At 43.0% G+C, this 13,201-nt stretch overlaps 3 protein-coding genes across 5 annotated transcripts in view; 2 read left to right on the forward strand and 1 right to left on the reverse strand.

Moving 5' to 3' along the window:
* The window catches only part of cp (ceruloplasmin), a 737,508-nt gene that overhangs the window by 665,782 nt on the left and 58,525 nt on the right, over positions 1-13,201 (reverse strand). The gene's annotated exons all lie outside the window — the stretch shown is intronic.
* Positions 1-13,201, forward strand: part of LOC104951371 (anoctamin-4) — a 255,164-nt gene that overhangs the window by 131,444 nt on the left and 110,519 nt on the right. The window lies entirely within an intron of this gene.
* Positions 3,857-6,340, forward strand: rfc1 (replication factor C (activator 1) 1). The gene is made up of 4 exons (XM_010778007.1): positions 3,857-4,342; positions 4,467-4,680; positions 5,464-5,649; positions 5,736-6,340. Exons 1-4 carry the CDS (start codon positions 4,230-4,232, stop codon positions 5,862-5,864), a joined length of 642 nt encoding a protein of 213 aa, XP_010776309.1. The 5' UTR covers positions 3,857-4,229; the 3' UTR covers positions 5,865-6,340.

Below are 13,201 nucleotides of genomic sequence, written 5' to 3' on the forward strand. Positions count from 1 at the left end.
CTGTGTGTGTGTGTGTGTGTGTGTGTGTGTGTGTGTGTGTGTGTGTGTGTTTTCCAGGGTGCAGAGAACTGTTTGGAGGGCTGTGTGTTTGTGTTGACGGGGGTCATGGAGTCCATGGAGAGGGATGAAGCCAAATCCCTGATCGAGCGCTACGGAGGCAAGGTGACGGGCAACATCAGCAAGAAGACCACCTACATGGTGCAGGGCAGAGACAGCGGAGTCTCCAAACTCGAGAAGGTGACCCCCCTGATCCAGAAATACAAAAAAATGTTTCTGTAGAAAATATGTGTGATTGATTTAACTTGAACTGTTTCTTAAGTTATACACACTAGCTGATAGGAGCTTATAAACACTTTGATATTTGGCTTTAATACATTGTGTCCTATTACACATTTCCCTACATTAGTTTTTTCCTTGGATCTGTCCTTTGACCTATATAGTTTGTGGCTTTGTGCTCAGGCGGAGAGTCTTGGGACCAAGATCCTGGATGAAGATGGTCTGTTGGAGCTGATCAGCACCAAACCTGGAAAGAAGTCCAAGTACGAGGTCGCTGCAGAAGCTGAGGTACGCTCTCATATTTTTACTTTAAGCAAGCTGTTCACAAAGTGATTTTGTCAGCAGTGGAATAGTTGGAACCCAGAAGATGTAAGAATATGAAACATCTCTTCTTTACAGTCACAGTCGTTTTTATTATTGTAAGAAATAACAACAGTTAGGGCGATGCATCAAATGCTCACTTAGTTGACTGATGTTTAATGGCTTCGCTCGAATAGCAGCTCCTACTCACTGCTGAGTAGCCTCTCTTTATTTACTTTATTGTTGTTGTATTTTTCTCTTAAAATATGAATTTAGAGGCATGTATACAAATACATGCCTCTAAATTCATATTTTGTTATTTTTGGCTCTTCACTTTTGCTTCAACAATGTACATGTCCCCTCTTTGGGCCACATCCAGGTATACTGATTCTGATACAGCGCCTATCTGTTTGTTATAGCAACAGAAACATGCCATTTACTTTCAGTTGATTTTGACTTTTAGAACAAAGCCTCAAAGACCAAGACCCCCCTCGGCAGGACTTCAAAGAGCACCCCCACATTTCAGAAGATCTCTCCCTCTAAGGGTAACTCCCGCTCCCCTCACACCCCGAGCCCCTCAAAGACCGGCCTGGCTCCGGGCCGCGGCGCCGGGACCCGAGGCAGAGACACCCCCCCGGGGAGGGGCTCGGCCCACACAGCCCGGAGGGAGCTGGGCCTCTCCTCTTCCTCAGCAGCCTCCCCCTCAGAGAAAGGGGAGGACGCCAGCCTGCTGTGGGTGGACAAGTACCGCCCACTCTCTCTGAAGGCTGTGATTGGCCAGCAGGGAGATCAGAGCTGTGCCAACAAGCTGGTCCGCTGGTTGAAGAACTGGTTCCGACACCACGGCAACGGCACCTCCAAACCACCAGGTAGCACACGGTTTATCATGTTGTGTTTTTAGGTGTCAGAAGTATTCCGAGTAATGATAACAAATCATCTTCTCAAAGCAACGTTTATTACAGTTTTTGTAAAAACTGTGTGAAATGCCCTTTTTAGTAATCAGATCACAATTCACATTACAGTTCGTGTGGTCAGACTTATTTCATGTTAGATTTGATCTCTGGTGTAAACATGTTTTTGAGGGTAGGGATGCAGCTTGTGGGTGGGAAAAGTCAGTCAATCATAGTTTAACATGAAACATGTTTTGTTGCTGTGTAGTTGCAAGGTTCGGTAAGTTTGGACGCGGCAAAGATGACGGTTCAGGATTCAAAGCTGCTCTGCTCTCTGGACCCCCGGGCGTGGGGAAGACCACCACAGCAGCCCTGGTCTGTGAGGTCAGTATAAACACACAGACTTAGTGTTTTTAGGTGCTTTTCTTCCCAGTCTGTATTATTATCTGATTATGACTTACCCTTTGACTTCCAGTGGGGACAAATGTCTTAAACTTAAACATATTGCTTTGGTCTCTGTTTGACTAAACCTCTCCCGTTGTTTGTGTGTGGTCCTGCAGGAGTTGGGCCTCAGTTTTGTGGAGATGAACGCCAGCTGCACTCGCAGCAAAAACAGTTTGAAGGAAGTCGTGTCCGAGTCACTCAACAACACGAGCATCGAAGGCTTCTACAAAGGTGATCCCTCTTTACGGTTGTTTCTCTGTTTCAGTAGCGACACATCTGAACCAACGTCAGCGTTTATTCATGTGCTGGTTTCTGAAAAAGGTGTACTTATGTTGCAGCGATGAGAAGTATTTTATTATTAATTGAATAGTTGCATGAGAGGACTGCAAAGAACAAAACTGACAACTGTTAGCATTTTGATATGGAGTTAGCTAAAACAAAAATGGTGTTAAGGTTGTCAAAAACACATATCCAGCCTTAGAACTAGACACCCATGCTTTAGAAGTGTGTTATCACATGTACTTCTAAATGTTTCTGAAATGAAAGCTTGTTGCAAGAATCATTTAAAGGCTGTGATTTCTACAGGATGAGGTGTCACTTACGGCCCGTCCACACGGCGGCGTGCGTTGAATGCTTCCCATTCACTTTGAATGGGGTGACGTCACGCTTTGCCGAACTGCATTGTGGTTCCTTCACGTCGCTTTGCTTGCGGTGAAGGTTGAGAAAAGTTAAACTTTTCAAGCTTCATATCAAATCATATGCCAGTACAAGCTCTAGCCAATCAAACCGCCTGCTTGTGTTTCTGGGGCGGGAGATTCATGTGATTGGTTGTTGGTCGAGCTTCAGACACGCCCGCCGGCAAGCTTCTACGCACGCTGCCGTGTGGACGCTGCGTTACTGTAGTAAAAGCCGATAACTCAAGTATAGTAATGTTGCATATTTGCCATTTTCAAGTTAAGGTTTTACCTAGAGGTCAAATAATTTTCTCTTAGAGAATCAACACAACATACATTTGTCTAGCATCTAATTGAATATTATGTAGTGTGTGTAACTGTTGTTGTGTGTTTTGTAGGCACGTCTCAGAAAGTGACCAGTAAGCACGTCCTGATCATGGATGAGGTCGATGGCATGGCCGGCAACGAGGACCGCGGAGGAATCCAGGTAAAGAAATAACACATTTCTCTGACCAGATTCTCACGTGCAAAATGAAAGGTGTGGTTTAAATTTAAAAAATGTACTGCAGAGGTTCACATGTCTGATTTGTGATGAGACTACTGTCGGTTGTTGTTAATGCATCTACAGAAACAATGACTATAAATGAACTGCTCCTCGAAGCTGTAGCAGCAGGGGACTGAAAGCAACAACCGGCTGCATCATGTTTCTTGTTACTGAACTCTGACATCTTTCTGCAGGAGATGATCAGTCTGATCAAAACGTCAAAGGTTCCCATCATCTTCATGTGCAACGATCGTAACCACATGAAGATCAGGTCGCTGGCAAACCACTGCTTCGACCTGCGCTTCCAGAGGCCCCGAGTGGAACAGATCAAGGTACACACACACACACACACACACACACACACACACACACAGACACACACACAGACAGACAGGAGTATTTGAAGGTCATGATTTAGTTTGTGAAATACATTGTTATATTGTGTTAACTGAAAATTGGCACAATAGTGTTTTATTGTCAGAGTTTATAGATTTCTTATCTTCACGGTCTACTGTATATTTTTCTACTTTTTAAAATGGTGTTTTATTTCTATTTTGAGATGTTTACAGTTTAGAATTGTTTATTTCTACTCATTTCTATTTATGTGCAATCCCTTGTTTGTTTTTGATGCTGCTGCAACGCAAACATTTCCCAATCTGGGATCAATAAAGTACATCTTACCTTATATTAGACAAAAAGTCAAAGATATCAGGGTAGAGCATGCCATCAAAAATGTCAAAGTGATAATTAAAAAAGACCAAGAATAGTATGTTGTGAAAAAACTAAAAAGTCACAGTTTAATCATAAAAAGGTTTCCATACAAAGACAACAGAGTCCCACCAAGGGCCTACACGATGATTACATTTATGCAAATGTTTGCGTTGAACCTCTTTGGACAAATACACATGTTAAATTGATGGATCAACTGTTACTAACCCACAGACAACCTGATATATCAATTACAGTCAGACATAGCAAACGTATACATTTGAAAAGGTGTGTGTGTGTGTGTGTGTGTGTGTGTGTGTGTGTGTGTGTGTGTGTGTGTGTGTGTGTGTGTGTGTGCAGGCTGTCTATGCCAGTGTGCTACCCGGCGAGCTCATGAGGGGCTACATGAGTCAGTTCCCCACCTTCCCCAGCTGGCTCGGCAAGCACTCCTCCACCAGCAAGCACTCTCGCATCGTGCAGGAGCTTTCCTCACACATGGGATTAAAGTGAGCCGGCCTTCCTCACCGTCCTCTGAGTATTCTCACGTTGTAGTCACAGTATCTGACTGTCCTCTGAGTATTCACACGTTGTAGTCACAGTATCAGATTGTCCTCTGTGTGGCCCCTGCAGGACGATGAGCAGCCGGGAGGCGGTGAACCTGGACTACTTGTTCTACCTGCGCCAGGCGCTACTCAGCCCGCTGCAGAGGCTCGGAGCGGAGGGCGCCGCCCAGGCTGTGCAGCTGCTGGATGACTACCAGCTGGTCAGGGAGGACGTGGATAGCCTCATGGAGATCAGCGTGTGGGGGGGGCAACCAGACCCCTACTCTAAACTAGAGTCAAAGGTTAGCAGCAGGAGTCTAAATTGTTGAGATTTTGGAGATTGGATTGGAAACGCATAACAAATTATACCAGTTATTCCAGCATCTATCGGAGTGTCAGTCTGCTTCGTCCCTCTATACCTATAACTGTTATAGCCAATTCTAAATACACTTCCTCACCTGTTTAATTGTTCCATCAAGGGCAAAATTAAAAAGTGAGTGTTTTTAGAGAAATCGGGAGCAGCAGAAACAAGCTTTAATAACATTAACAAAGCGAGTTGATGTTTGAAATGTGAACATGTTCCTAAGCTTTTCTTTATTTACACATGCTGTTTTGTGCTGAGCAAGTAGAGTAAACACATTACATACATGACTACATGACATGTAGTCAATTATGAATTTAAAACAATAATCAGTATAGCAGCTTCTATTAACAACTTTTTTCACTTTTGTTTCAACAGCAAATCACAGAGGCTAAAATTGTCACAGATTAGAAATGTTTTTTTACCTTTGCCGATTTGCACCCAACAAACTCCAGAGCCAGCTTTTCAGTACGACTTCCTTTTTAATTTTAAATAGGTCTCACTTGACCCACAACAACTGTTCTCTATCATTTGTTATTTTAACTGTTCTTCACAACCTCAAATAAACTGGTTACTGCTTAATAGATTTTAAATGGTCAAAGACAACCACAGCTCCTTGTATATTTGTGTAGGTATATAGAGCCTATATTGAATATTGTGAATGGGGGAAATAAGAGTGATTTATTGTAACATTTTTGCATTGCAACATGTTGTCTCCTCTCAGGTGAAGGCAGCGTTCACCCGGGCCTACAACAAGGAGGTCCACCTGACGCCGTACTCTCTGCAGGTCGTGAAGAAGGGCCGCCGCGGGGGTGGGGGTGCCGGGGAGTCGGAGCTGGGAGCGGAGGAGGTGGACAATGAATCGCAGGAGTCTGAGGACGAGGGCGTCAAGTTGGACGCCATGATCAGAGTAAGAGCATCAACAATCTAACATTCACTGCGTGCAAAGCGCTGTGTTCATATCTTCTAACGTCTGTGCGGTGTTCCTCCCTGCAGCAGAAGAAGGGCAAACCTATCAAGAAGAAGGAGACCAAGGAGACCAAGGAGACCAAGGAGAAGAAGGAGACCAAGGAGACCAAGGAGGCTTCTGGGAAGGGGAAAGGCAAAGGAAAGGCCAAGAAATGAACACGGTCCTGCTCTGCCCCCCCCCCCTCTCAGCCCCCACAGACTATTACACTCTTTCTCTGCACTTAGAGACCCTCTGCTGAGCATCAGTGTGCTGTGAGTCGGGTCTTAACCTCCGCTGGGAACTCACTCGTCCCTCCCCTTTGACTAGATGGCTCAGAAATGTCTTTTTTTTACTTCCTGTCGTGTCGCTCAGTGTCTCTATAATGAACAAATGTATAATACCAGCTTGTATCATGTGTCCTCTGTAGTGACGTGCGTCTCATCAGGAGGTGAGAGCATTTCCACCGTCATCAGTTAGTGATCCAGGAGCGGAGGCTGTAAATAATGTGACTCGGATGTACGGGACTGTCAGACTTTGTTAGGACTTTAATACAGAGACGCTGGAGCTCTGCGCTTAGCACTGAGGTTCCTGTAAATTGCGATTTTGTAAAAAAAAACCATTCATGAGGATAAATAGAGAAATATGTTGGTCATATTTGTCTTTGGTTGATTTCTTTATCAGATCCTTTTTAGAAAATGTTTTAGGCTGGTATTACGTTTGATTTAAAATCAGATGGATGACATTTATACAGAGATCATGTTCACAGATACTGTAACTCATTTATCTAAAAAAAACTAATCCGCTCGGGGGAAAATTCAGGCAATAGATTTGAAGTTGTGTTCAGTGTTCACTCTGCCAAGCAACGTGATGAAGGGTTTAACCACAAATCCTCTTAATGATTATTTCTAAACTCCTCCAGTAATCCAGAGCATAATGACCCGTTTGAATCATCTTCAGCCACTCCAGGAAAAATACAAAGCTTTCTTTATTTGATTTATTATTTTTCAGTTGTTAGCATATTAAGCATCTTTAAAAAAATTAACTACTCCTATGATTTTCACATACAAAAACTAAAAGCTGCTTACAATCCATCCAAAATATATATATCTGACATATTTAAACAAATACAAAAGGACAATACATCTATATACATGTGATGAGTAGTATGTTGTCACTGATCGAGGTCCTCAGCCTGCAGGTATTTGGAACAGTCGGTTATCTTCTTCACCTGTTTGACACTCAGAGCCTCGGAGCACATGGGACACGTCGTCTCCGTCTCCAGCAACCTGAACACCAAAATACATTCAGTATAGATGTGAGAGTGTGACCATGAGAAAAGTGGGAGATCGATACCCCTCATTTCACAAGTTAAATATGAAGTTATAGCTTCGGAATACACCGTTAGCCTGGCTCTGTCAAAAGGTGCCTGCCAGCACATCTAATAAACACAATATAATCTGTCGGTTTAAACTCTACGAAAACACGTGTATGGTACAGTGACATCCTGGTATCAATCTTAGCAGGAAAGCCAATAAGCGCATTTCCTAAAAAGCCCAACTAATTCTGAATTAGAAAAACGAAGGTGCCAGTGGAGCTCTAAACTAGCAAACGGCTACCGTCCAAGTTGATTTGAGAATCAGAAGGCCACTGTTTAAACCAGCTGATCCCTTTCAGGATCAGAAGATTTCACATTTAAAAAACGTCTCTTTGGAAAACAAAGAAGTGCCTAAACTGTCTGCATGTGGGTAGTAGCAAACTAAATATAATGAAAGCATAACTTACAGAGTGAACTGAGAGTAGAGTGAGGGGAATTCACAGTGAGGACACACAGACCAGTCTTCTTTCAGCATATGACGACCCTGAGAAAAACAGAAGGGTAAAGATATCAAAAGATACAAAACACAAGGGAAACTATTGGGGTGTTATGAACGAGTCAGTGGTTCTGTGTTGTACCGTGGAGATGCAGTAGGGCAGGTTGTTCTTGCAGGAGATGCAGAGCAGTTCGTTCTGCGGCAGCTGAGCGCCACAGAAGGGACAGGGGGTCGTCTCCTCCTCCAGCTCCGAGGTGTCGGGACGTCTGAGGTGAGGACGGATGTGCAGGGAGAGGACACGTGTAGGAAAGGAAGGGAGGTTAGAACAGAGCAGGAGGGGGGAGTTTGACAGAACACAGGAGGTGTGAACATTCTCACCGAACCATGGCCTCGATCTTCTTCCTGTACTTGGAGTCGATCTCGTTCCTGTACTCCGGTCTCATCAGCATGGCGGCAAAGCTGAAGGCCGAGTTCTTCAGTCCGGCGCGGTGACACTCGATGACCGCTGACGTCAGAATGGGAACAACATCTACACACAAACACTGATTAGACCTCTGTTTGGGTTTCTTTATGTTGGGGACATTTCCACTTGATTTAGATTTGTTATCATGTGATATGTAGAGTTCTCTGTGTGGACTCACGTGCAGGGAACTTGCTGATATTGTTGCTGACCCGGATGAGCATGCGAGCGCCTTTTAGGTGGTCCCCCCTCTTTACATGGATCTGCATAATAACACAATGTACAAAGTCAGAAACACAACACACATGTTGAGACTGAAGACTTTATAATAACTACCATTTTTTACAAAAGACGTTCTTGACATCCTACTATATTATTTTGCCATTTTGTATGAGCTGATCTACTACTTCTATAACACTCACATACTACACGATTATAAATTGACAAATTATTTTTAAAAACATTTTTACAACATAATATAGCCTACCGTGACCTTTGTTTGAAATACTATAAATACATGAAATAACCTTTTATGACATATTGATTTATGGCATGCTCTGCAATGACTTTTTTATGACATACAATACTATGATTACTTATTTATATATATTTTTTATCCTTAACAGTCTATGAACAAAGACTAATTATAATAATAACTAATACATTATATTTATATAGCACTTTTCTTGAACTCAGACGCTTTACAGTATAAGGGAGGACGGATAAATAAGGACAAACAAAGACAGTCAACAGGAATGGATTGATGATGGGGGGGGGGGCTTATGGGTAGACAGAGGTGAAGATATGAGTTTTGAGGTGGGTCTGGAAGAGTGTGAGAGACTCAGAATCACTAGACACTAGTGATGGCGAGATGAAGCCAATTGGTTCGCAAAAGGGTTCATCTGAGCACAAACCCCCTGCTGGTCAAAGTGTGTAAAACAGGCACATTATGACATCTCAACAGTGTGCTCTATCTCATACCGAGACCTCAATGAGTAAAGCCTTAGAATAACTCTAAACAACGAACATTAAATCATATTTTCATTAACAATATTGTTTTTATTCCAGTTTAATGATTGTGATTGAAAAGCCTAAGGAGGCTGGTAAACATTGCAAAGCGGGATTTGTATTCCTTAGTAATATTCGTAAACTTAACCATGTTGTAGCCTGAGAAAGGCTAAACCATATCAAAGAATACATTTATTAACTCAATTATCTCATTTAGCTGTAGCTTTTATTAACAACAAAAAATACGTATTAACCAGTCGTTGAACCAGGGACCCTACGGTCGTGGGTAAACTGCTTTCCAGCTGAGCCACAGCACACACACTGAATCTACCTGAAAACACTGCACGCTATTTATTCCTGTATTTATTTATGCTTTTATTTATTTATACTTATGACATGTTCCGACCTCTATATAAGTGAGGGTCTGAGCTCTCTTAATTCCATCGTGTCACCGGGCCTGGGTACAGGAGGGGTAATATGGTTCTTATTATACATCCATGGGTAATATGAGTGTTGTGGTTCAACCGATCTGAATCGCTTCCTGAAGCAGTCACGTGGTATCGACGGGCAGCGAGGCTTCGTTCGTCCTCGTTGACGTCACTGGCCCAAAACGAGACAAGCCTCGATACATGCTTCACAAAAAGCTTCGGGAATTACTCGACACACGCTCCGAAGCCTCTGCGCAATACGTAGCATCCCTACTAGACACCATGACAACAGTAAACATCGCTAACACACAGCAGGCGCTCTGACCTTGACCAGCAGGTAGGAGTGGAGGATCATCAGATTTGTGACCATCTCAGCAGGGATCTTAATCTTCTGGGCCTGCAGCTCCGTGTACATGCTGAACAGCACGTCATGGGCATTACGGTAGTTCCCTGGAGGAATAACATGTAGAAAAAAGAATGAGGATTGGAAATCTCACAGAATGTTATTGGTGCAGCACAGTGTGAAGACGTGCCTGCACACTGCTCCTCTCTGGCGATGATGATGGCGGTGCGAGCGGCCTCTCTGAACAGCTGCAGCGCCATGTACAGGCGGAACAGATACTTGGCATCCTGGGAAGAGGAAAGAAAGGTCATCTAACCATCACCAGTTTAGTACACAGTGTCACTCAGGGACTGATTCACACACATTGTATTCACAAGGGGCAACGTGGCAAAGGACACAAAACGGCTGCATTCAGAAGATGTGGATTTTGGGATGAAAATAGAAAGAAGGATCTGGGTAAAGCTTTTCTTTTAGTCTCATCTTTTTTGGTCGACAATATCACGTTGGTTATCATTTCAGTGACGGAAAAAGTTGTTGACAAAAACATCCAGTTTTTTCATTAACTGTTGCAGTGTGTGTAAAAACATGAACCCAAAAACAAATGAAGAGACACTTCACACACCAGACGAGGAGTAGGAGAGACATGGAGAGGGAGAATTGGCTATGAATACATTAAAGAGGTGTATCCCACCCATAGACTAAAGGGAAAGGGAAATACTACCCAAAGGGAAGTCACAGCCGTTGACACACATGCAATGGAGACGGCTTCAGAAGGTTCTTTACCTTGGGCATACCGTCACTTTCTCCCATCAGGTAATCTATCAGCTGATTGGTCAGAGAACTGTCCCTGGCCTGACCCACCTGAAACCCACATCAAAAACAATGAACAAACTGTTGACGTTCTTCTGTACATGCAGTGTGATGCTCAGTGAGACACACTGCTCTCACCGTCTCTATGGCCATCTCCACAGCCAGGTTGTCATCAGTGTTGGGACACTTCAGGAAGTGCTTCAGGGCCTGGGACGCAGGGAGAAAACATTTATGCTACTTTATTCTCCACTCGTCTCAGAGGTTCATATTGTTCTTTTTACTCCACAGCTCTACTTCCTGTCCGGAGAGAAGCCATGTATCTCCAGATGTGTTGATGGTGTGATTGTGATAAACTGCAGGATAATGTTTTCATGATGGCGTTTTAGAATATGATGCATTGCTTTACATTAAACTTCCAAACTTAAAAACAGCATAACCTACATCAACAGCCATAAATGCAACATACATAATAAAACAGCAGTGATAATAATTCAAAAACACCTTCAATAACAGGATCCTTATGAATTCTATGTTTATATATTCTATTCTTTTACTGATCCATTCTGCTGATAAGACAGTAAAGTACCTTCACTGAAGTTAGCTTTTGAATGCAGGAATGGTAGAATTTTCACAGTGCGGTATGAGAAAATGTATCCAAGTAAAGAATCTGCATAATTCCTCCACCACAGAAAAACGAAATACAAATCGAGGAGGGTTCTCACTCTGCTGTACTGGCCACACTTCTGGAAGAACTTTCCGGCCTGCAGGTGTTTCTTCTCTCCCTCGAAGTAGAGCGCGATGCTCTGGTAGTCCTCCTGCGTGGCCTCAGGACCTGACGAACACACCGCAGCAGTCAAGCATTAAGATTCAACTTATAGACAGTTTTATTGGACCTAGTGGTAAAACATTATTAGCAAATACTGCAACAGGAAATAAGGTAAGACCCATTCAGCTATAGAATAGTCTGTATGTTCTATATAAACATTCACACAGGGACGTACCAATGATGTCGGCGTAGACCTCCATCTGCCCGTGCTGCTGGGCCAATTGGAAAGCTTCGTCGTTGCACTGAGACAGAACCAGGAAGTGGATGGCTGAGCCGTAGTCGTTCAGCCCCAGGAAGAACCTGAGACACACACAAACGTATGTGAAAAATGTAGTAAGTAAAAAAAGAAGCAAAGGGGACGGATTGGGACATGAAACACAAAGTTAAGAAATCACGCCACAGAAATCTAGTTAGCAACGACACTGATCACTAATCAGTGAAGACATCTCAAATCTGCTCATACCAGCTTTTCAAATGAGATGCATCTTGTCTCTGTTTTAATTCATTGTAAATAGTTATGTTAAAGTGGATGAGTCTTAGACTTTGGTGGGATAAACACATTTCCTAAATGTAAAAGTTAATCAAAAACAAATCTGCAGTGGAAATACTCACTACTCACTCAGCACTAAAAAGTTAAAATGAATGTTAGAGTGCTTTTCAAATGGTAGACAATTCAATGCTTATAATTCCAATTTGGGTAATAAGTCATTAGTTGAACTGCCATACTAATAATTAAAAAAGTCACAGATCATGTTAGCAACACTGAAAGCATGTGTGAAAACATGTTATAAAGCATATTTAGGGAACCAGGAGACTAAATAAGGAGGGGGATCATTAACAATGTAATAATATTAAAAACAAATTAAGTTAATGAAACCAAAGGTTACTAGTACTATCTCTACTGTGACGATAAGTAAAGTACAGAACTACTTGGCTGTGGTTGTTTGTAGACACCTCTGCTCTTGTGTCCTACCTGGCCACCATCTTGGCTCCATCGATGCTCTGCGTCTCCCTGACGATGCGGACAGCCTCCTCGGGGTTGTTCAGGTGGTCGAGCAGCACGCGGATCACGTTGTCCCAGTCCTTGGCGCTCTCATAGGCCTGTGCTGCGTCTTTGTACCTGGTGCACAGATTACACATTACACCTGCTCCTCCTTTAATGATATCATATCTCCAAGGTGACGCAGATTCACTAAGAACCTACTTGCCGTCCGCCTCCTTGGCCTTGGCGTACTGCAGGTGGATCTTAGGAGAGGAGACATGTTGGAGCAGCTCGCCCACCTTCGCCCTGTGCGCCAAAGAAGAATAAAGTGAACTTGTACATAGAAGGATAAAGTTCCAGGAGGGTGTTGGTGTTCGTCTCACCAGTTCTTGCAACGAATGTAGACCGAGGCAGCTTTGTCATAATATTGTCCTTTTTCATAGAGCTGAGCAGCTTCAGAGAATTGCTGTAAAAGAGATTCATGAGAATTTATTTGTCACATACTTAGACATTATCTGATGCTCTAGAAACACACATATCATAGGTTACTGTGTAGTTCACAGTAACCTATGATATTGTTTTTTTTAAAACATCCAAAACATATAATAATAATAATGATAATAATGTTATTTATATAGCGTTTTTCCTGATGCTCAAAGCTTTTTACAAGCAAGTAAAGAAGAAAAATAACAACAAAGTAAAAGGTGCTAAGCTAGGTGGGTAGGGGGTAGGGGGGTTAGTGGATTAGGAGTTGAAGCAAAGAGTGAAAAGGTGAGTTTAGAGGGAGTGTTGGTAGATCGGATGTGGCTGGGGAGGGAGTTCCAGAGAGAGAGAAAGAGAGAGAG

The sequence above is a fragment of the Notothenia coriiceps genome, unplaced genomic scaffold (genome assembly GCF_000735185.1).
Source record: "Notothenia coriiceps isolate Sejong01 unplaced genomic scaffold, NC01 NC01_scaffold00018996, whole genome shotgun sequence".
In the NCBI taxonomy this organism is placed as follows: domain Eukaryota; kingdom Metazoa; phylum Chordata; class Actinopteri; order Perciformes; family Nototheniidae; genus Notothenia; species Notothenia coriiceps.

Bases quoted from the DNA above. Each gene is read 5' to 3' on its own strand.
- rfc1 (XM_010778007.1), top strand. From the start codon at position 4,230: ATGAGGGGCTACATGAGTCAGTTCCCCACCTTCCCCAGCTGGCTCGGC. The intron at 4,343-4,466 runs GTGAGCCGGCCT...TGGCCCCTGCAG, and splicing joins TCCTCACACATGGGATTAAA to GACGATGAGCAGCCGGGAGG. The intron at 5,650-5,735 runs GTAAGAGCATCA...TCCTCCCTGCAG, and splicing joins AGTTGGACGCCATGATCAGA to CAGAAGAAGGGCAAACCTAT.